This window comes from Blennius ocellaris (genome assembly GCF_963422515.1).
Source record: "Blennius ocellaris genome assembly, chromosome: 4".
Classification (NCBI taxonomy): domain Eukaryota; kingdom Metazoa; phylum Chordata; class Actinopteri; order Blenniiformes; family Blenniidae; genus Blennius; species Blennius ocellaris.
This window is the reverse complement of record NC_137653.1, coordinates 6,289,083-6,312,317: the sequence shown is the minus strand read 5'-3', so window position 1 is coordinate 6,312,317 and position 23,235 is coordinate 6,289,083. Positions and strand designations below refer to the sequence as shown.

At 40.2% G+C, this 23,235-nt stretch overlaps 1 protein-coding gene across 1 annotated transcript in view; it reads right to left on the bottom strand.

Moving 5' to 3' along the window:
- LOC308129761 (plexin-A2-like) overlaps positions 1-23,235 on the bottom strand; it is a gene marked incomplete at both ends in the record, with an annotated part of 69,350 nt that overhangs the window by 23,827 nt on the left and 22,288 nt on the right. Inside the window, 12 exons of the mRNA XM_080495824.1 lie at positions 264-431; positions 954-1,090; positions 1,597-1,714; positions 2,759-2,910; positions 5,570-5,769; positions 6,475-6,571; positions 7,283-7,483; positions 8,376-8,490; positions 11,597-11,693; positions 12,452-12,605; positions 13,562-13,685; positions 15,776-15,876. Of these exons, the coding sequence (XP_080351950.1) occupies positions 264-431; positions 954-1,090; positions 1,597-1,714; positions 2,759-2,910; positions 5,570-5,769; positions 6,475-6,571; positions 7,283-7,483; positions 8,376-8,490; positions 11,597-11,693; positions 12,452-12,605; positions 13,562-13,685; positions 15,776-15,876 (1,664 nt within the window). The remainder of the gene's footprint in view (positions 1-263; positions 432-953; positions 1,091-1,596; positions 1,715-2,758; positions 2,911-5,569; positions 5,770-6,474; positions 6,572-7,282; positions 7,484-8,375; positions 8,491-11,596; positions 11,694-12,451; positions 12,606-13,561; positions 13,686-15,775; positions 15,877-23,235) is intronic.

Here is a 23,235-nt window from a genome sequence, read left to right as displayed (position 1 = left end):
TTTTACATAATATTGAAAGGAATATTATATATTGTCATGTATCTTTCTGACTGTCTGGTTGAGAGGATAATACTTTTTTTTTCATTTCACAACACCCATGGTGTATTATAAACTATTAAGATGACAATAAAATGAGCATTAACACTAAAAGGAGTCATCTATGCAGCGAGCTTTCGGGAATGATCTTTCATATGAAAGTTTTAGTGCAAGCCTGTGGTGGCTATCTTTAAACATATATGCAGTGCTCTATTGCTCTGACTTGCCTCGTGATGCTCCACAGGGGCTCAATGCGCTGAACTGTGGGGTCCTCGATGTACTCAAAGGCCAGACTTCCGGGGACTTTAGCTCGGTCGACGCTCAGGCTGACTTGCACTGGCCCTGCTCCAGTCACTGACGGTGCAGAGAAGCACACGATCTCTGACATGGTCCTCCTGGTGTGAAAGCCAAAAGAGGGATTTATTCATACATTTGATTGTGACTGCCCACTCACTGCTGCAGTTGCAAATCCCTGGCTTCACGCAGTCATGAGCCGTGCACATTACCATGAGGGGAGAAGATTCATTATGGTCTGTCCCATCTCCTCCTCGTTATAGACACATTAGGGATGGAACACAGTAATTAGACGGTGCTCAAGCTAATGGCTTTCTGGCCTCACCCACCTTGCTGCTACCATGTGAGGCATTTTGAACTTTAAATAGAGATCTATAAATACACAGAGGACAATACCTACCTCGTGGAGTTTTATCACCTTCTCACAAATCCTTAAGACTTTGAATCTAACATAGAGACACGTAATTGTGTCTAAAGCGTGCTTTTTTAGAATGGAGCGATCTCACACTGTGTTGCCTTGAAAATCAAAGAAGACTAAATCTTTAATACTTTGCCAAAACACCGTCTGGGACTGTGGAGTTTATAGTAATGTAACATCAGGATGTCATATTATCATCACTCACCTGTACAGCTCGCAGGTTTGATTGCCAAAGTACACATTAATGGTACTGCCAGCACGCAGATTCTCCCCAACAATCGTGACCTTTGTGCCCCCAGACTCAGGTCCTCTGCCGGGGGTCAGTGCCAACATTGTAGGGGTCTGCAAAAGGCCGAATTTTAGTCATATTTCCTTCAACCAAGGTCCTCAAATAGAAAATATACACTTTGTTAGTTATTGTCTAAGTATTCCCATTTATTAAGTCTTGTATAAATGATGACGCCGATATAAATCTTTGAAAAGTTAGGCTAGAAACAAATTGATCAAAAAATTAATGTAAAAAAAAGAAGAAAAAAAGCTAATTTAAAGTACTTTTTCACAAAGAGAGTGCAAGAGATCACAAAATTAATGGCAGTTACTTTAAAATTATAAGAATATTCACAGCGAGCGTTTTAAAGTCCTTCTTTTTCGAATCCTGTGCTGCACTTAAAGTAAATCAAGTGTCTTTCTGTCCCTTTTGCTCTCCAGTTAATAATTGTCTCGAGATGAATAGATCTAATTGATTGACTTTCGCCTGCAATCATGCTTTCAGACCATTTCATTACGAACCCTTAATGTTTGTGCCACAACAAATGAACAGAGTTAGTGTCTTTCAGTGTCCAAATTACCACAAAGGTGTAGAGCTGGGAGGACTGGGCGCGGAGCTCTGGTCTGCATTCGCCAACACACAGCTTAACTGGACCAGGTGCACTTCCTTCAGGGGCCCCAGCCATCTCACACACAATCCTGTCATGACAACAAAAGGAAATAAATAGCCGTAGGCACCCACAAAAAAAATAAAAATAAAATAAGCTTTTATGCGTAATGTAAGCAGTGGACTTGTAGAGGAATCGCAGCACTGCCTTGCATTTGTTATGAACTGTACTGTGGGAAGATGGCCTCTGCTGGCCGGTGTGATTGAGGTGGACTTTCATAGAAGTTGTGGGTCAATACCGAGGGCCATCTTTCTTCCTAATGGGAAACCTATAACAGCAATATAACTCAAATGATAAACTGCACCCCTCCCCATCTCCGGCACGATTGCCACCCACCATTACCTCTGGTTGCCATGACAACATAGAGGTTTCTTCAATAAATCAGTATTGCCTGTCAGGTCAATAAGATAAAGCGCGCCATGAATAAGTCATTATAGCAACTGACCCCATGCTGAAATTAATGGTTGTAACAGCTGTAATGCCATGTTTTAAAGCACGCTGGTTGCCAAATGAATGGCCCTGCCGGATGCACTGCTCCACGCAAGAAACTCGTTCATCGATACAATAAGGGCATCCAATGAATCGTCCCTGCCCATCGCTTCTATTCATACATCACAAGAGTTTTCCAATTTTCTGCTGGCACGTTCTTTTCTTTTTTCCCTCTTTTTTTTTTTTTTTTACAGGCATATAAATAAAGTCCCTGCAGCCTGAGCCCAATCGCATTACATGGCTGTGAGAGAAACACATGGCTAACAGATTGTCCCTCCAGTCAGCGACATGCAGCGCATTTCAATTACAGCTGTGCCGACAGCCTCATAACGACGACGACACAAAGACTGTCTCTTCCTTTGGCTCCGACTGCACCAGAGCAATGCAAAGCCTCACATACAATCCCAGTACCTGATGAGGCATCGCGGGGTATCCGGCGGCTTATTGATAGACCGCAATTGGAAACCAGTGTGAGTGAGAAAGGGAGACCGTATGCATTATTCTCCTCTGTGATGTGTGTGCGTGTGCTTGCATTTGTACAGTATGCCTACGGTACTGTATAGGGGAGGGGAGGAGTCATTCTTACTGTTCTGCAGTGATGTATCCCTCCTCCTGTGGGGTGCATTGAATTCCTGCCACCTCCACATTTCCCTCCAGCTCAGCAAAGGACAGACCCAGGTTCAAGCCCTGGATGGTGACCAGTGTGCCCCCCTCCACAGGTCCAGCCACTGGGCTCACCTACACAAGCATGATGAGAAAATGAGAGTAAAGTGAATTATTTTTCTGGCATGTGTTGAGTTCATTTACCACAAACGGTGAAACTCTGTTCCATGTCAGACTCCTCTAAAACAAAGCAGTGTAGGTCTTTTATGTTTTTAACTTTACTACTTTGTTTTTAAAACTTTTTTTTGTGTGTCCTGCAGGATTGTTGGTGCCACACAATGCATAACCTGGGATTAATCCATAGCTTTAGATGTGGAGTTGGTTTCATCCCAAATAGACGATTCCCAGTTAGGCGATTCCCAGTTAGTAAGTGAATTACATTTCAGTGACCTGGGATTATAAATATTTGCATGACTTAATATAATAAGTGAATTATTTGTCATTAAAATGTTACAAATAATTCGCTTATATTAAGTCGTCTAAATGTTTTAGTCCGACATTCTTTTTTTCTTCTTCTGCTGCCGCAATTTTAAACTGTCTTTATGTGTAAAAATACTTTACTATTCATCTGAGGTCACTGACATGTTGAAGTAATTCACTTATTATATTAAGTCTTCTAACTGGGAATCCTCTATCTGGGATGACACCGTGGCGTTTAATGCGCTCCCTGAATCCTGGCTTCCTTGTCTGGCTGTTTGTTAAATGCGTTTTCTTTAAATTGCCCATAAGTGGCTGTGTGATTGTCGCTTTCTTTTTCTGTCAGCCCAAATGTACTGACAACTCATTCAGGGCATACTCATGAGCTGAAAGAATGTTTCTGTACCTTCGAGAAATGTATCGAAAGTACTTGTATAAATGTTTCAAATATAGCTGTAAAAGTTCAACTCTAGTAGGTATTCTCAGTTACAAAAGACCAGCATACATTTTCAACAAGCCTTCAAGGTCTATCCAACTGAGTGGGAATGAAATTATAGAGAAATTTAAATTCTTGATAAGTCCCAGCTTCAAATTTCACTTTGAGCATTGTCTGAACATTTGTTGGCTGCTTTGGTCCAAAAAATTAAAAAACAAGGATGTGTAATGGTAAATTAAAAATAAAACCCAAGAACAGGCTCTGTGTTCAGAATTTAAACCTCAGAAGCAAATCTTTCATAAATGTACCTTTTAACACACATGCATGCAAACTTCGTTTATTCATAAATCCTTGACATTCACTTTAATTCAAAACAAACTGTAATGAATAATGCAGTGAATAATAAAACCTTGAGAAAACCTATTCACTCTCTTTTCCAGCACAAAGTTAACCATCTCAGCAGGGAACCTTTTGCACCTACAAAGCAGAACAGGAGCAATGCCGGAGCAACATAGCCTCCGCTCCCGAGCAGCACTTGGTCGTTGATTCATTCGGCTGCAGCTCCTTCAGAAACACTAATAATGTGACAGCGACATCAAAGGCTCGCGGCTCTTTGAAGTGGAAGAGCCTTGCATCTCAGTGCCTGACCTACTGTGCCTCATTCAAGAGAATGAACAGGAGTTTGTGACACAAAAGATCCATCATCACTTTCTAAACAGACTGAATTCGTTTAGCCGTCAAACACTGTAGGTTTTCAGCCGGTGGGGAACAAAATGTGAGCTGGTCAGGTAAACAGTCACTGGGATGTGAGACTAGAAGCTAGCCACTAATAAAAAATAGTTTTAACTGTCGATGTTCATTCAACAGATTTCTCTTCATGTCCACAAACAGCTGTAGAGGCATCCTGTTCCTGATCCTGTACTGTGGTGTAGAGAGTTGTATTGAAGGTCTTCTAGCAAAGAACTAAACACAGCTTAACCTGATTCTTATACATTATGCATTATTATTATAACACACAAACTACATGTAAACATCACTACAGAGTTCTACATATTTCTATTTCTCTGTTGTAGTGTCCTGTACTGTGAGAACAGACCAAAATATATATTTTGCATGATGGTAATCTGCTTTTGTTCTCGATCAAATGTTTCACAAAACACATACACCATCTTTAAAATTTACTGAATGCAATGTCACAGTGTTGGTCTTAAATATTTTTTCCTAGTTTTATACTGAGATGCATGAAACTCATTTTTATTGAGGAATTCTAAGTCTCTAAAAAGCATACGCAACAGCTCATTGCTGTTCCATTGTACAAAAGGCCTTTACATTGTTTAGCCCACCAAAACCCAACTCGGCTCATTAGAAATCACATTTTTATATATATATTTTTAAGATAAACAACAGATTTTTAATTTTTATCCTTCAACCTTCACATGCAGATCAGTGAAAATCACACACCCCTTTGGCAATGACCTGTCGATTGAAGGTCACTAACAAGATGACGAATAACCATACCACCCATAAACAAGACAATGGTAAAACAACAAACAAGACCTCAGTACAGAAGGTGACGGAATCAGATACAAAGTTGTTTCTATCAGAATAGTTTTCCTGGTTGTTAGATGTTTGTGTGAATTGTACAGAAAATACTCATATTATTTGTCTGCTGATCCTGCTAATGGTTTGTCTTCTTGCACGTTGGAAAAAAAAAACCAACATATGGAAATATTTACCAATATAAACACAACTGTCACAATAATTTTAAGTATTTAGAAAACTCTCTCCCCCTATCCAAATACAATCTGAACTCTCTAGAAGTACTTGTAGCTCCAGTGAATGAGTCAGTGATAAACTAGCCAACAGCCCAAACAAACAGACCTCAGTGATGCGTGGGTTGGTGCACTTGACATTCCTGGCAGAAAGGTCCAGCCAGCGGCTGGCGTAAGGGGAAATGGGAGCACAGTGCTGCTTCATGGTGCATCGGCCCTCGGCGCTACACCAGCCACACTGGAACTTCCTCTCCGCCCGCAGACACATGCCACAGCTGTCCCGCTGGGCACTGCACTTGTAGAGGTGCACTGCAGGCAGCACACAAGTAAAGATGATGTCAGTTGACGCAATATCGAGAATTTCATAATGGAAGTGGAAATGTATTGACGTTATCGAAAAGAACAGGCTGTAAATATGAATAAGCCTTAAAGGCTGTTGTCCATACATAAAACATGTTGGAAATATGTAAAATAAATAACTGTACACTTCGTTTGAAATAGCAAGGCAGCAATCTTGAGAATTTCATGAAATACATCAACTTAATTGTGCAAAATTCTTGTTTCATGTAATACATGGGATATAAAGTAATCCATTAAACCTTTCTTTGAACTCTGTTTCTTACATCCTCACAGGAACCTATATTTATGCTCACATGAAGCCTAAATGACAAGTCCTATTAAAATTCATGGCCATCAGTCACAGTATCCTTGACTACGGGGATGCATTTATTGTACAACCCACAATGGCAACAGACACTTTTTTTTTTTTTTTGCATGATGATGGAAATAAGACTAAGCCTCAAGCCATTCCAAGCTGAGCAAGTATGAAGATTCAACCCTTCACCACATCAGGGCCACGAGTGATTGGGTGCTTTTTGATAACATTCCCTGCTATTGTGAACTTTCTCTCAAGGCCCTTTGGGAGCCTTGAAGTGCTCTCTATGACCCATCTATTCCCCGTGGATTGAGTGCTTTACACTTCTGTGGCCTGGCAATGATGGATGGCAGAGGCACCTTTAATCTTCTCGGGATTGTCGATGATGAAATTGCCGTTCCATACGATGGAGAGGTCCACTGCCAGGTCACTGATCTTCACACCGTCGTACATGTACTGAGAAGCAGAAACAGGGAGCGAGAGAGTGTCCAGAAAGTTAATACAGGCAAAGAGAAAGTCAAAGAGAGACAAAGGATGGGGTATAATACAGAGACAGACAGAGCAGGGGAAAATGAGAGGATGAAAGGGCAGCGGAAAGACGAGGCTTTTAACCATCTGTCATCTCTGCCATGGTTGTCTGCTCCTCTCCTCTTTGACATGTAGGGATGCAAACTCTGACTGGTGGCCAATCATCCACAACTGAAGAAAATGGCCTTTTCCTTCATTGTCACAGAGTAGCAAAGTACACTTTGTATTGAAATTTGTCATGTGATCTGTGTTCTGTGGGAAAAATTGATGAGAGATCGTCTCCTAAATTTCCAACTTTCTATTTAGAAATTGACCTTCACCCTCAGTGAACTGTCAAAAGTAAATCTTGAAATGTCAGTTTGAAAGGTCATGTTGTCACGGTTTTCATTCTTTTAACTTTTTTTTTTTTTTTCCCCCCACACAACTTTCATTTTTGGTGCTATCTTTCCTGCTACTCTCCAGCTCTCTTGCACATGTTTTGCACTTTCCTTTTCCTCTACTTCCTCCTCAGTATGCTCGGCACCTCAGGCGGTATCCACTGATGCTCATGTACCCTGTGTACCTTGCCTACACAGCATCCAAGCTGCCTGCCTCATTTGACAGCTGTGAGACTCCCACTGGGAGTGTTTGAGGTCATACCGAGCTGTTCTGGCACTGCACGCTGGTGCTGTTGAAGCGCAGCGCCGTGACTCGGTGACTGACACCCTGAACGTTCACCACGCACTCGTAACCCCGCTGGCCTGACTGCGGCTGGGGAAGGTTCCGGGCCCTCAAGGTGATGGGTCGGACGTCACCGGCCGGAATGAGAAGTTCCCCAGAGTTGAGGAGCTGAGGGCAATCCTGTTTAAAACACCCAAACATACAATAATAATTAACCCAAACATGATTAACACACAAAAAAATGTTCAATCGCTGTTCCCGTTGGATTAATTTTACTCATGCATAAAACATGTTATTTACATAACTACTTTCTCCATGTGAGGTTTATTGAAGAGTATCTAAAGTATGCTGTTATAGCATCTATACATCTGTATTTGTAGATGCTTATCAGCCTGTCTGTAATATATAATCTGCACTAATTCATATGCAGCTGTTACATAAACAGTGATACTAATGTACCACAGGGAATAGTTGAACAAATAAACTGCTAATTCAAACATGATTTATATTTGCATTATGTGTTACGTTTTCTTCAACACAAGACCATGTTTATTGTGTAAGGCAATTTTACCCTGTGATGGTATAGAAAATTGGCAAACATTTGGTCTGCGCAATATATTTTATGCTTCCAAACTGGACTACTTGTAATATTTTTCATGTGTACAGGGCGTAGGTGGGAAAGCCACGAGACACATCGATCAAATCCAAACCAAAACATTTTTGTTTGCAGCAAAATGAATCAACTACCAAAAAACTGTTTTCTAAAACTTTTAACAGAAAAAAATATAGTTCTAAAAATAAACAAGCACAAATATTTATCCTGAACTACCTGGGACTTTGTCGATCCCGTCGATTTTCTTTGAGTGCCACCAAAAGGTTTAGTTTCAAGGTTTTTATTCGAATAACTCAGCAACTATTAGGAAGGCCGTCAGTCAAGTGGCATAATATTTTTACTTAATGACATATTATGCCCATAGAGCAACAAAAAAAAAAACAATGTAACAATTAAAACATGAGTGGTGTTCTTAGAAGCAGCACTTTAGCCTACTGCAGAGCTTCAGCGGTAATGTACCTCTGAGGCGTTGACTCTTCCCTCCTGGAACGAACAGCTGCTCGGGTCGTGGGTGCACAGGTTGCGGTATTTACACCAGTGGCAGCGGAAAGTGCTGTTTACACAGGACAGACACCTGCAGGAGGAAACGAACATATTACTACATGCTGAGCAGGATGCGTGCAACATTTCAAATAAAAGATCTTGGGTTTTTTTTCTTTTATGCAGTATGCAGAATTTTCACATTATCTGCATCCTGTTCCCAGGAGAGAAAACATAAAAAGGGGTGACATATAAAAGATTCTAACCTCCTGCTGAGTTTATTCTTGTCATTGTATTTTATGGAACGATCGTCCCGAGTTTTGATGCAGGCTGTTTCAATGCAGTCATTTTTGTAGATGGCGATGCATTACCTTGAGCAGAAAGTCTTGGCAGAAGAGCAATTTTTCATGCATTGCTGTCACTTACAATAGAATATGATTGCTGTAACTATGTAATAAAATATGCTGCATTAAGGAAGTACAGTGCCCTTGTTACATGTACCACAGTCCCAGCATTTCATTTTTCTAAGTAATTTACAATGAATTTGTACAGTTCATACATATTTTTGCGGGCTAACTTGCATTAATCGCATAACTCGCTCAATTCTGTATTCTGTAGAAAATTTGGAGCAAAGTGACAATTGAATATTTGATGGCGAAAATTGTGTAACATGCCTGGCTCCGACTTGGTCGTCTACATCCGGCGGTCACTTGTGGATTAAAGTCGTGCTTAAACAACCTTGTTGTGCTGGATTTAATCACATTTTAGCCAACATGAATGAGGCAGTGGAGATACAATTGAGATTGGTGATACACAGCTGTTGATATACCAGCAGAGCAATCAGAGAGATTAAAACTGAAAATGTCCTTTTTTTTTTTCCTTTGGGGAGGTGACGGACTTAATATCGGTGTACGTTGTACAAGAAAAAGTGCTATGAGCTCCCATGGTCTGCTCTTCTGAATGTGGCCATTCAATATATTGCAACTCCAGCAACAGCTCTTTCATACTGCAGTTCATCGCAAGCTGCAAATGCCAATACTTGTAGTGTAGGATCATTACATTTTTGATATTAATTAGCTGCTCAGGGCCAGTATGGACATTAAAGTGTGTGTGTGTGTGTGTGTGTGTGTGTGTGTGTGTGTGTGTGTGTGTGTGTGTGTGTGTGTGTGTGTGTGTGTGTGTGTGTGTGTGTGTGTGTGTGTGTGTGTGTGTGTGTGTGTGTGTGTGTGTGTGTGTGTGTGTGTGTGTGTGTGTGTGTGTGTGTGTGTGTGTGTGTGTGTGTGTGTGTGTGTGAGTGAGAGTGAGAGAGAGGAATTTGGGGTGTTGCGTATTAATAGAAGTGGACTGGCAGGGAGCAGCAAACACTGGATAATTAATTATAGAGGGTGATGTGATGGTGGGGGAGGTGGAGACAAGGTGCAGGGTTAGGAGTGTGTTTGGTTTGAAATATTAATCACAGGGAGTATGCAGGGTCAGCCCACAGCTAATGGAGACCGTATTGGTGTGCTGGGGATGTGATGAGCTTCCAACTGTTTCTCTCTAATGGCTTAATATGGTTATATCGGGGCATTCGTGTCGCAGTCAAAGAGCACTGTGAGTAGATGGCATGTGTATCCACTGTGGGGTAATTTTCCTGGGTTGGGTATGAATACTGCATCAGTCAAACGCTCCTGAGAAGAATGAACTTGTAAATCCATGAATCCAGCGTTTGTGAGCTCAAGGTTCCCTTCAATTCTGAGTGCAGCAAGAGGCTGGTGGCGACTGCATTTGAAGGCCATCAGTTCAGAGCTCAGCAACATCTCGCTGTTCTTTAACTGCTGCAGCATGACTCACTTTATTCAGCTGTGTTTCTGAAGGCGCGATCAGCATGACATGACTTGGCCTGTTTGGATCACAGCTGACAGTCTGATGTTGCTCTGCAAATGTTGCTGATTTGCGCACTTCCATTAAAGAGGACAAATGCATCTAATTGGCATTCATCATAATAAGATCCACCTTTGTTGCAGTGTTTGTAATTGTTATTCACAAAGACTCTTGTCATAGTTTACTGTTATGATAAATAAAGTTGACATTTGCATAATGGCTCAAAGTCAAAGCAGCTTCCCTGCCCAGTTAGAAAGCTTATATTGGATGACATTTAAATAAAGTGCTCTTCAATTTACATTATTTCAGTTACCCTCAAGGCACCAGAGCAAAGCTTAAAATATAAAATATCTCCTGTCTAATATCAGACGCAAACACAATTCTCTGACAGGGCCCTTTGGGACAAAGTCAAGTGAAATGGGTGCGTGTGTGTGTGAGTGTAATACCTCTTAATTTTGCAGTCCTTGGAGACAGCTAGCCTACAGCAAAGTTATTTCCAGGTGTGAATATGCATTAGGGTCGGAACTGATAATTATACTTTATCACTGATTAGTCTTGCAATTGGCTGGCATCGTAGCGCAGTGGTATGTATGAGAAGTTTGCAGGTTCTCCCTGTGCCCCCCCACCCAGTGTAGCCAAATTAACAAAAGAATATAGAACTACCGGTGTACTTTCAGTAAAATGTACGAGAAACCATCTATGATCATTTCACCAAAAGTCCAAAGCGCTCATATGTAATCTAATTTTATCCTAACGAGTGAAAGCTGCAAAATCGTACAATCAGGAAGAAACACTCTGGAAGCAACCAAATGATTTTCTTGAACGAAACAGTCCATATTTATCAAAGGGCTTCACACTGAATAGCTCTTCTTGCCAGAATTCTCACTCTGTCTTGCATCCAAATACAGACACTGTTACGAATTAACAAATAAATCTCTCCATGGATTAACAGGTTTTCAGCTCCAGTATAATAAGAGCACACATATTCTCAGGTGAATGAAAGTTATTGTAATAGAATTCTGAATTATTGAGTTCACTCGTGTGTGTAAGAAAATCTGTAGTGGGCTTTATTTTAAAACTGTGAGCAGTGAGCCTATAAACTGCCCATTTAAGCAAAGTTGAAACAAACAAGCCATGGCAAATGCATCATGTTGAGTCAAACGAAACCTGACAGATAAATTGAACTCAGAGGTTATCTAACAGCCCGATCTTAAGTGGAGGTTGCGAGCATCAGTACATCATTGCCCTAAATTAAGTTGTGCTCTCCCATCTATTGAACAAATCAAAGGCAGGGGGGAGGAGAGAGGAGGCGTGGTGGCAGCGGCAGCTGGACTCACATTTGATGCGTGCTGCAGTTGTAAAACTTCACCTCGGTGCTGGCGACCATTTGACCCGTCTCCTTTGAATTGAGACGGAGTTCTACGCCAGCCCAGTCTGAGACAGGGACGGACAAAGAGAGAGAGAGAGAGAGAGAGAGCACAATAAGTGTAAAAAAAAAAACCCAAACAAACAATGAAGAGGGAGTGGGAATATAAAAAAGAGAGAGAAGGGGGAGGGGGGGAATGAGAAAGACACTGAGTGAGAAGAAGAAGAAGAAAAAATATAAGTGGAAGAACCAAAACAATGAATAAACAGAAGAGGTCAGAATGAGAAGAAAATGCTAATACTTTTATCACATTCCTGTAAGGAGCCACCTGGTGTCTGCCTTCCTGGAAGGGCACATTGCTGTTGTGAGAAAACCTTCAGTCAGAAACTTCAATTGAGGGATTACTGCGTACGCTCGGAGAAAATTCAGCAGCTCCCTGCTACTCACCAAACTATTTGGATAAACAAAAACATGCAGGCTGGTCAGTCTGAATTGAAAGCTGTTTTTCTCGCAGTGTGGATAATTCATATTTTAAGCTTTTCACTGGACACTGGCATCAATCTTAGTTTGTAAATGTGGGCTTGTCTATCTACTGTAATACTGTAATATTATTATTAATACAAAAGGATAATTATAGAATATAACTATTAAATATTGGAGAAGGCGTGGGATTTGATAAGTTTACTTCTTACTTCCCCTTCTTAAGCATGCTTATTAGATATATGAGGTGTGTGTACATGCCTGAAATGAATTCATTAAAAAAGAAAAATAATATCGTTTTCCACCCCTTTTGCGGTTGTTTTATAAACGTCATATCTGAACTCACCTTGTCCTTCTGGTATCCGTGGAACCTCCTTCCCAGCAGGGGAAAGACACATAACTCTGTTTCCATTGACGTGACCCTCCACTTCAGCTTGCTGACCAAATGAACAGGTGATTCCAGCAGAAAGATCGGGAACATTATTCACCTCGAGCAGAAGCTGGGAAAAAAACAACAAAAAAAAAGATGAGATGAGAGATTTAATACACTGATAAAGGCACAGTGGTGAGGAATCTGATGTTTGTTATTAATTTACAGCACAATAACTAAACCATTAGATTGGATTTGTTTGAGGACAGAAGTGGCACAGTTGGTGGACTCAAAAAAAAAAATTGCTTGTGACAAATTATTTTTCTGTTTATCGAGCTGTACAATAATAAGATTTCTGCCCTTGTTGTACAGACTACTGAAGGAGTGAGATGTCTAGCCAACTTGCCTTATTCTCTCCCAGTAGATACCAACTGTTACGCTCTCTAAATTTCCCCAATTGCCACATTTTGTCTCATTGAAATACCAGTGCAAAAGCCAAACACTTGATTTATTTGATTTAATGATTCTAAGCTACATGTTTTGTTTTAGTAATATAGCTAACCATCTCCTAAATTCAACTTGAAATTGAACAGACAAAAACAAGAGTAATGTTGATCCTCTGGTTGAATTCTTAAGAACAATGCTAATAAGTATGCTTCCTCCAAGATGTCAAACTTTTCCTTTGAGGTAATGTTCTTTAGTGTCCTCTGAGCTTTTGGCTACCGTGCAAAGACAGCTGAATTAAGCTCCCGGAGAATGTAATCAACCTTTTGGCAGATGCACCGTAGAGGAAGATAGAGTAGCGCGGTGCTACAAAAACAACTCCTACCTATTTTCTTTGCTGTCACATTTGTCTCCCATCCCACAATGCATGTTTTTAAACTCAAATAAATACAGCGGGCGCCCTGGGGGGAGATTCACCCTTCAGTCTTACTTCACCTCGCACAGAAACTAATCTTCTCTCCCAGGCGTATACTTACTGTACATGCTGTTGCACAAGGCTACTCACAGTGATTGCTCATAAACACTGGCATTGTGCGAGTGGAGTGACAGTGTGGTGATTGGCAGAGTGATAAGCAGACTCACGGGGACGCTGTGTGCTGATACAGCGATGCTGTCTGGGTGAGCAATAACCTTCACACAACGGTCAATGTCTGTCGCGAAGCGAAAGGTCTCCTCCGCTCGTTGACAGCGATCCCTCCTCGAGCACCTGTGGCGCAACATGGACTCATTGAAATATATACATGATGTACACAATATCGGAGCAGCAAGGTTAAGGATGGGTTTCATGGGTTGAGTGAACGTATTCATTTACAGCACTTTCAAGGTGATATCCGTTGCCATGAATGACCCAAATAATTGTGTAACCACCAAGGTGGGGGTGGGGTGCACCCACTCATATCCCCCACAGACTGAATCATAATCTTTTTATGTCACATGATATCACTATCTGCAAAACAAAAACAACAAAAGGCATGCAGAGCAAAGGGATACAACAGAAACGGCGCCTGTTCAAATGGATTGAATCATCAGCAGATTGTTTTCAGACAGCGGTGATATTAAGTTTCCTTTTTTCTTTGCATTACTGGAAAAAAAATTATTAAAATGAGATGGAAGTCCTTTCACGTAATTAAAAGTAAGATCTGACAAGGTGATGGTGTGACCTTATATTAATCTCACAAGACTATTGTGAAGCGATGGGAATAATTTGTTATTCATCTCAGAAAAAAAAGATTTTTTTTTTTGTTGAGTTTTGTCTGTGCACGCTTTGAAAGTTGTAGATATGCTGTGTTTCTTAACACATAACAACAAAGAAATAAACTTATTTTATCTGCTGTGGACTTGCACTCCCAAACTCACTGTATTTTGGCCGCTCACCATCAGCTTTTATGTGTCATGTGCACAGCAAGAGGACACTTTGCTTAATACGTTCTCAGAAGCTGCTGAGGGGGGTGGCACCTCCTGAGACGGCTCAAAGAGCGCCGAGGCCTCTGCTGTAATTACAACTACAATTACAAAGGTGGACGAAAAATGCAATGACAGCTGTTGCTGGCTTGTCTCTTTCAGGCGGGCCACGGTCACCTTCTGACCGCTCATCAGCTGAAGTGCCACCGGGCGGGGAAAAAAAAAAAAAGATGCCTTTCAACTCCAACTGTCTTTCGTTGCTTTTTTTTGCCTCTTTTATTCACCATGTTTTGTCTGATGAAACCATTCGTTCCCCCTTTCCTGCAAGCTTTATACATGCTCAGGAACACACACACTCGGTAAGATAGGTGCTTCGGTGCACGGTGCCAGGGGTGGGGAAAGTGAGATCCTGAAAGCAGTCTTCCTGACACTGTGAGAGTCATTCAGAGATTTGAAAAGGGACCCCAATCCTGACTTAATAGAGAGAAAAATAAAGCAGCCTCATTTTGCAGTGTGGGGGATCATGATTCACTTTGGTTTACTTGATGGGAACAGCAGCCTATCTACTCACCGATAAGTGTGAGGCATTAATTTAAATAAGCAGCATAATGGGACTTGCAGACACAGTCAGCACACAAGGGGGGAAAAAAAGGAAAAAACAACTCTTTAATGAGGTAATTTAGATTTTCAAAGGAATTTTTTTTTCTTGCTCATTTTGCTGCCAATTTGATTTTTTTTTTTAAAAGGAGAGCAATTTAAATAATAGTGATCATTATCAAGATACTGCATGCGGAAATGCAGATGTCATATGATGAGACAGGAGTTAAATCCCTGGCTGAGGTCAGCTTCAAACACAGCGGCTGGTTCAAAAACACAGGGTTTTAATCCCCTGAATCCCCTTTGCTCCATATCGAGGTATTATGCAAGCTAACCTGGGGTCAGATAATTAAGATGGAAGAGATAAGCTTGCACTGTCAGGTCCAAAATGTTCCCGGGGTATGTAGAGGTGCAGCTGGCACACCTGCTGTGATTGCAAAGCTAATCCCTCCATCCTCCATTAACACCAGTCGTCCTCTTGCCCGACAGACAATAAAATCTGGTGGGCATGCAGTTTCTGCTGTCCTAAATAACATTATTTAGGAGGGATCACACTGTCCGGCCACCACTTCATAGTTCTCCGTTTTTTCCTGCCAGCTGTTGATAATGGTGAACCCCGGGGAGTACAATGAGTTCGTTATATTAAACTGCACAAATCACATGACTTTGTGCGAGGCCTATATTCCTGGCTTTCTGCAAGCTGTTTGGTAAACAGTGATGTTGTGGTTTTAATCTCGCGGCTTTGATATGTGTATGTAAGCATTGGGAGGAGATAAAAAAAAAAAAGACCAGACTCACATATTGTACAGGACACACCAGCCACAGTGGGGGTCACCAGAGCTCAGACACTCGGCACATGTGCCGTACTGCTCGCAGGCCTCCACAGGGACCTGAGCCACCTAGAGCAAAGGAATGACATGAGTTAAATTACCATCGTGCTTACATAACAACCAGAAACAAATGGAAGGCTTTCAAAGAGCAATTGGACATTGCGTGTTTAACTTCAGCTGTGTAGATGCAGACAGAAACTACATAGAGATAAACAATACAATCTGGACATGTCAAATACTCTTAAATTGTTATGCAACCATCGGGCTTCATCACACTGTTCAACAAAAACTATGTTTATATATATATATATATATATATATATAGTTATTTATTTATTTATTTTTTATCCTGTTATCGTCTCAATCCAGTTAAGGGTTAAGTTAAGATATGAATCTGATGTTTTCTTTGTATCAATTTTCACATGTTTTTCTTGAGTAACATCTTGCATGCATTTCCACCCAGTCCATCCCGGTTCTCCTCTGTCCTTCACTTCTCTTCCACGACTTCGCACATTTGACCCCAAGTACTTAATCGCCTGTCTCCTTGCTATCTCTCCTCACTGTGCCACCATCCTCCCTACTTCACATTAAAGGAGTCTGTTTCGCTCCTTTTCTCTTCTCCAGATTCTCCTACATCTGCTCGTTACTCTGCCATCTGCAAACATCATGGAGTGTGTTTCACCACGGCAAAAAAATAAAAGGGCTCAGAGTAGCTATTATGACGCACAGTGGCAGAACACCTTAAGACTCATTTATACTTTATGTGTGAACAAAAAAACTGATATGTGCAGTTCAGATAGTGTAAATGCCGTAAACCTGATAATTCCATGCATTAAATTAGTATTTGTAATCAATCTCAGCAGGTACCACCTTGAATCAACATACTGGCAACAACCAAGAATGATTGTAAACAGGTTGTATTTTTTTTTAATGTGGGGAGATGTAAGTCGCTGATAACTGTGATGGAAAATAAAGGTCGCACAAATATTATTACACAATAGGAGGTAGCGTTGCAGCACTATTTGTCCATAAGGCTGTTGAACGCGTTAAAGTATCACACAGCCACTCTCTGAACGAGCTTGTCATCCGTCAGTTATTGATGGCAGTGATCTGCAGTTGCTCAATATCTATAAGCTTCCCGGAGACCGACAGAGACATGAAGAAGAAATGGTGTTGGAGAGTATGGACAGACAGTGATGCCTTTACTATTGTTGGCCCTCCCTCATGCATAGCCTCTCAGTCACCCCTGACTTCCTCATACAACACCACTCTCTCTCCTGGCATTGCATCACATGTGTCATCCAAATCCACAAAAACACAGTGCCGCTCCTTCTGGCCCTCTCTGTATTCCTCCAGCAGCATCCTCAAAGCGAAAAATTACATCTGCCGTGATTTTAGCTGGCACGAAACCAAAGTGCTGCTCACTGATCTGGTCTTGACCTCCACTTGCTTCTACTACTCTATCTCACAACGTCATGCTGTGTCTGATCAACTTCCTTTGTAGTTTTAACAGCGCGAAGTTAGAAAGCAAGTCACAACTAACTGACTCACATTTAGCATTTTACAGTCATATTGTAGGGAATTGGGTCACCGGAACTTTAGTCTTCATGTTTTTTTTTTTTACGAATACCCAGGTTTCCTCCTGCAATCCAAAAATATGCATGATAGGTTATTTGGTTACTGTGAAACTGCCTCTTTGTGACCCAACTAACTTAGATAAATGTATGTATGTCTTAGATTTTAACACAGTCAAATACTTTAAAAGTGTGATGAATATAATATGTCGTTATCAGTGTTGGGTGTAAAATCTTAAAATCGCATTAAGGTTAGTCAGCAATAGAATTATGGAAGCGACAATAACTTGGTCTCATTTGACATCAAGTGGATTAACTTTGCTTTTCATATGCATTGAGAAGACACTGCCGGGCAATAATTGCTTTAACTCTAACCCTAAAGCAGAATGTAAGTCAGACATGGCACAGGCCATCTGTTGAGTAGTGCCTAAATCGACGTTATTTGTTAATCAAAAGAAGAGCAACATCAATTTGAAGTTTCTGGATACATGGTATATCTCAGATTGGCGCTTTGGGCTGCTTCTTCTGTGGCTTCACTTTTTATTACAAGCAGCCGAATGCTTAAAAAAAGGACTGTAATTTAGACTCTTATGGACATTTTCTTCATGAGAAGAAGGATTCGATGTGAAGGCTTATAGAAGGTTTCATGATATAGAATAATTTAGCAGATGGCACATCTGCACCGTAACACACATTTGATCGATCAAGTATGACAAACATTACTTTTGACATTGAATAGTTTAATTTTGCTTATGTCTATTTTTCAGAGACCATGTACAAAAAAAACAATCTTAGAGTAAAGATGCTTTGTACCAGATTTAGCCATTGCTAGTTTCCATCTGCAGTCCCCGAATAATTAAGTTATTTTCTATTTTAATAAGTAATGTGTTATATGTCACTTTTAGAGTAACAATCCAGCAGTTATGTTGAACGAGAGCTATTAAACCAAAGCTTAAGCTTCACTCTCGCTCCGTTTGGCCTTGCCACAGTTGTTTGACTTGCCTATAAATTCAAGTACTGTGCAGACAAGTCTCAAACTCTTGTGACAAATTAAAAATGGCTGTCATGGATAGAGGAAATAAGGTCAGTGAAGGCATGCAGCTAAGACATTATGATGAAATAAAGAGCACTTATGATGGGGATGGAGGAAAGTCCATTTCATCATTTTTCTATTTTACATTTTATATTTATATATGGGAGCCTCATTACTTGGATATCTCAAAGAAAAACCACCTTGACAGAAAATTCCAATACATGTAGTGTTGTGGTTGTGGCCAGATGAGGAACTGTGAGGTTTCTTTTTTTCTCAGATGTCAGAGAGCAGATGAAATGATACCACAACAATGGGCAAAAACAGTTTTGCAGCAACATTCTTGTGTGACTCATCATGATGAAGGATATTGTACTCCACTAAAATGTCATTTCTGGATATGACAAGTTATTTTCCAACACGAGCATTAAGACACTCCAACAGACTGACAACCCCCCCCCACTCCCGCTCTGCTACCACTTCAGCGCATGAATGTCTGGCAAAGCACAAGTTCAACATTAGCTGCTGTGAGAGTCGCAGCCCCAGAATACTAAACCAGTTAGAGCCCCAGCCTGAGTCCGGCTATTTTATACTTGGTTATTATTCTGGGTCTGGACATATGATGCAAGCAATTTCCTGATGTAAGCAATCACAAATGAAGAGTGGATTATGGATTAGAGTGTCTCCGGTGCTCTTGATAGCGTAAGTGGGCGCTCTCTCAGGTCTGTGTTGGCAAAATGGATTATCTGCTGCTCCCCACGAAATAACTTTCTGTCTTTTTGCAGCAGTTCAGAGCCTATTCGGTGCATTCCATTAACAAAATGATTTTGAAGCAGGGAGGGGCTGAGGGCTCTTGGTCCATATCTGACGCAGCAGGAATAATCCACGAATTGTTGTAGACCGGAGCTCATCTAAACTAACAAAGTTGGTCTGAGGCCATTGGGCAGCTTGACCTTTGCAAGGGGAGAGCTATGGATCTTCCACTTTCTGCAACCTCGAGAAGAATCAAATGCGAAGCTTGCACTGTGCATCAGGGTTGATTTGTTTAGTGGAGCTGACCTAAGCGGGAGCTTAGTGAGCTGAATCCAAATAAGATCAAAAGACACGTCTTTTGGTTTTATGTGCACTCTGTGTTGAAATGCACAGGGATTAGCATCAGTCGCTCTCTCTCCGTGATATTCATGTTTATTTTTTTTTTTTGCTCTGCTCACATATGTTTCAGACTACTGTATAATACAGTTTACATTAACCCATCACTGAGCAGCAGTCAAGATACAGTCGAAGGGGATAATTATACAACTTGTATCAATGCTTGCTGGCTGCAATCACACCAGTGCTGCTATGCAACATGCATCTTAATCTCTACACCACCAGTGAGCCACACTTTTATCTTACTTTGGAAGATCAAAAAAAAACACAACATGGAAAACTATGGTGTCAAATATCTGGATCAACGAAATCCTCTTTTGAAAAACCTATTGAGACAAAAAAAAAAATAATCAATTTGATTCAGTGCGATGTTAGCATAACAACTCTGCGTGGCTGTCCCCAATTTTTAATTGATCAATTCCATTATATTGTGACCTTTAATGGACACAGCTCAGGAGAATGAGACAAACCCTTCAGCATGTCTGGAGGCAGTATAGCGTTGAGAACTTGCTGAATGGAGGGCGAGATGTTGACATTTTAAAACAACAAAGATTATACTTAAATACCTGGAAATGCAACGTTTACACTGTGGGATCTCATTAACAAAGATGCCAGTAGACAGTGATTTAATCACCTGCCGTGCTTCTCTGAATTATTGTGTTGTTTTTAATATAACATGTAATAGGGGTGTAGTTATTTTTTTTTTTTTAGGAAAACCTCAAACAAAGAAATGCTGAACTTTTTTTTCAGGTGAATTGATCCTGAAATGGTGATATTTACAAAAGGCTTACAAATAACAGTAGCATACGTGACTGTGTCTGCATTCTGTTTTGTTTCAATGTACTGCAGTTTCCTCATAAATCATTCATGACCAGACGGAGTATTTAGTAATTCTCATCAAGCTTTTGTTTGCCTTGTTTTTCGCAGAGATCATTTCTACTGGAAAAATAGATAATTTCAAGTAAATGAAAGAAAATAACCCCCCCCCCCCCCAACACCACCACCACCACCACCACCACTAAAAAAATCCTCAGTTTCCCTTGAAGGCACAATCATAGTCCAATTGCCTCTTTAATGTTTTTCCAGCGTCGCATCACTACAGGGCCAGGTGATGATCATGTCCACCATTTCAGCTTTGAGAATTACAAAGTCTTTATCTTTTCACAACATCTGGGATGCCCCTCACACTAATGCGCCACCTTATCATCTTACCAGTGTGCGATCACTCTAACACTTTCATCCGGATTTAGTGGAACTTTACGAATGCTGTCAGACGAGCATACAGGCTTTTAGACCTTTGCGCTGCTGTCATCCTATATCCTCGCTCTGCTTCGGAAAATCCACGTTTCACAACTGTGCTTGCGTCACATGATCGCTGGCCATTTCGGGTCACATCCAGCATTTTGTGCCTTTTCTCCCAATTTTTGTAAGACTCAGATATGTAGATTTGCGTAACAGTTATTGTAAAACCAGTTTTGTTTTGTGTGTGCACACTATACAAATCTTTGAAAATAAACCGCCTCAAAACACATTCTTCTTACTTTTATTCGTTGTTTTTTTTCCCTCAAAGCACTTTATAAACTTTATTTCTAAGCGTGTAACCTAAATAAAGTTAATGTTACAAGTGAGATAAATGTCATGCTCATAAAAACATTTGAAGTCACTAAATCCCAGATAAAGTCAGGCATGTGTAAACATAATAATTCTCACTAATGCCGTCTGTTTTAAGAAGAATTTAAGGATTTTTAAATTGTCCACATGTGTACTATTTACAATCCCATCCAGTGTTGATGCAAACATTGAGAATGTTGTGAAGTGCTGCAGAGAGGTATTGCCTTCTTGTGAAACCATAGATCTTTTTTGTCTGATATACTCCTTGATGAATTTCTTTTTATCATCACTGAAAGTCATTTGTCTCTTTTATTTGCTAGTTTAATAGGCCTGTGAAGGACAAAAATTGCCCAAATAGTAGTTTGTGCCAAGATAACCACAATCTAACAAAGAGTCTCGTACTCCCTTTGGGAAGCAGGTGGCCCAGAAAGCAAAAGGAATTATCAAGCAATCTGACCATGTTTTGTCCGCTGAATTCACTGCAGTGCCCTCAGGCTGGCATTATAATGTGTCTCTTATAGGAGAACACACTGCTGCCGCTAAGTAAGTCTGTCTTTCCCTCTGTTGTCGGCATTAGAAACTGTAATCTATACCTATCTGTCCATCCATCTATAATTGTTTTATTTCTTTTAAATGTATCCCTCCTTGTTGTTGACCCATGTATGTGTTCATTTGCTTTCGCACTCAGTCTGAGTAAGCTGTAAATGAATTTTTCTTCCTGGAATCGATAAAGTTGTCTGGAATGAAAGGAGTCAATTTCGGGATTGCATTTTAAATTGAGTGCACTTTATCTATTCCAAAATGTAGATGAAACCAACTTCTTAAATCTGACATATAGGCTGATTTTTAATTTGGCACATTTCCAGTAACTTGCTAATTGCTTTTTCAGAATAAATTCAGCACAGCAGCCTTTCCCAACAACTTCTGGAAATGAAATATTTTTTGTTGGTGGACATTTTTTTATTTTCTTTGTTTTTAATGCAATATTAAACAATATTGTAATATTGGTAGAATATTTAACAGTCAAAAAAAGACAGCGTATTCAAATGGAGGGCAATATAACTATGTTAAATATACTGATGTGGAATAGGATTATATATAGCTAAATATGAGGCTATTGTATTTTTTTTTAATTTTGGGCCTATTTGAACAACAACAAAAAAACAAAACGCAAACGTAACAGGCAAAGCAAGCAAAAAATAAGTAACAAATAATAACTAAATAATGACCCAACAGTTCCAAAAAGGAGTAAGAAGAAGCAAAGCTCATTTACTCCCACCTCAACCATCAGTCATTCATACCCCATGGACTTATTTATGTATGTATTTACCAACAAACACTATAATATAAATATATCTGAATAATAAATCATGCTTACACCGATGTCAACAACCCGTCCTCCTCCCTGTACTTTGTGAACACCATTGTTTTGTACTGTTTTTTGAACTGAGTTGTTCTTGGACACTGCCTGAACTCCACCTCCAATCAGTTCCACAATCTCACTACACATATAGAAAGACTAAATGACTTGAGTGTTGTGCAAAGTCTTCCGTGTTTTAACGTTAAATACAGATATAACCCCCTATCTCTGTTTTAAAAGAAAAAGTTTTGAATATTACTAGGAAGTTAGTTGTTTATTGTTTCCTACATTATTTGTGTTGTTCGAAAATGTACCAGGTCAGTGAATTTTAGTATTTTTGATTTTAAGAAGTGTGGGTTTTTATGATCTCTATACCCAGTTTTATGAATTATCCTTATTGCTCTTTTTTTTGTAAAACAAGTAAACACTAAACACACCAGCTTCTACAAAAACATGTAAATAAATATGTTGCCAAAGTATTGCAATGCCCAGCTTCTGCTTCTCTGGGTTTTACGGTCATAGTACAAATGCAAACTTGATGAGACCAACTGGAAGCCTGAGAAAATTATGTTTGAAACTTCCACAATTCAATCTCTAGATTTACAAATTTGTAAATTCACTGTGTTGCTCAAAGTGTTGAACGTTTAAAAGCCATTTGACGTTGACATATAGAGTTGGTAAATGGTTTTTTTGATCACATTTAA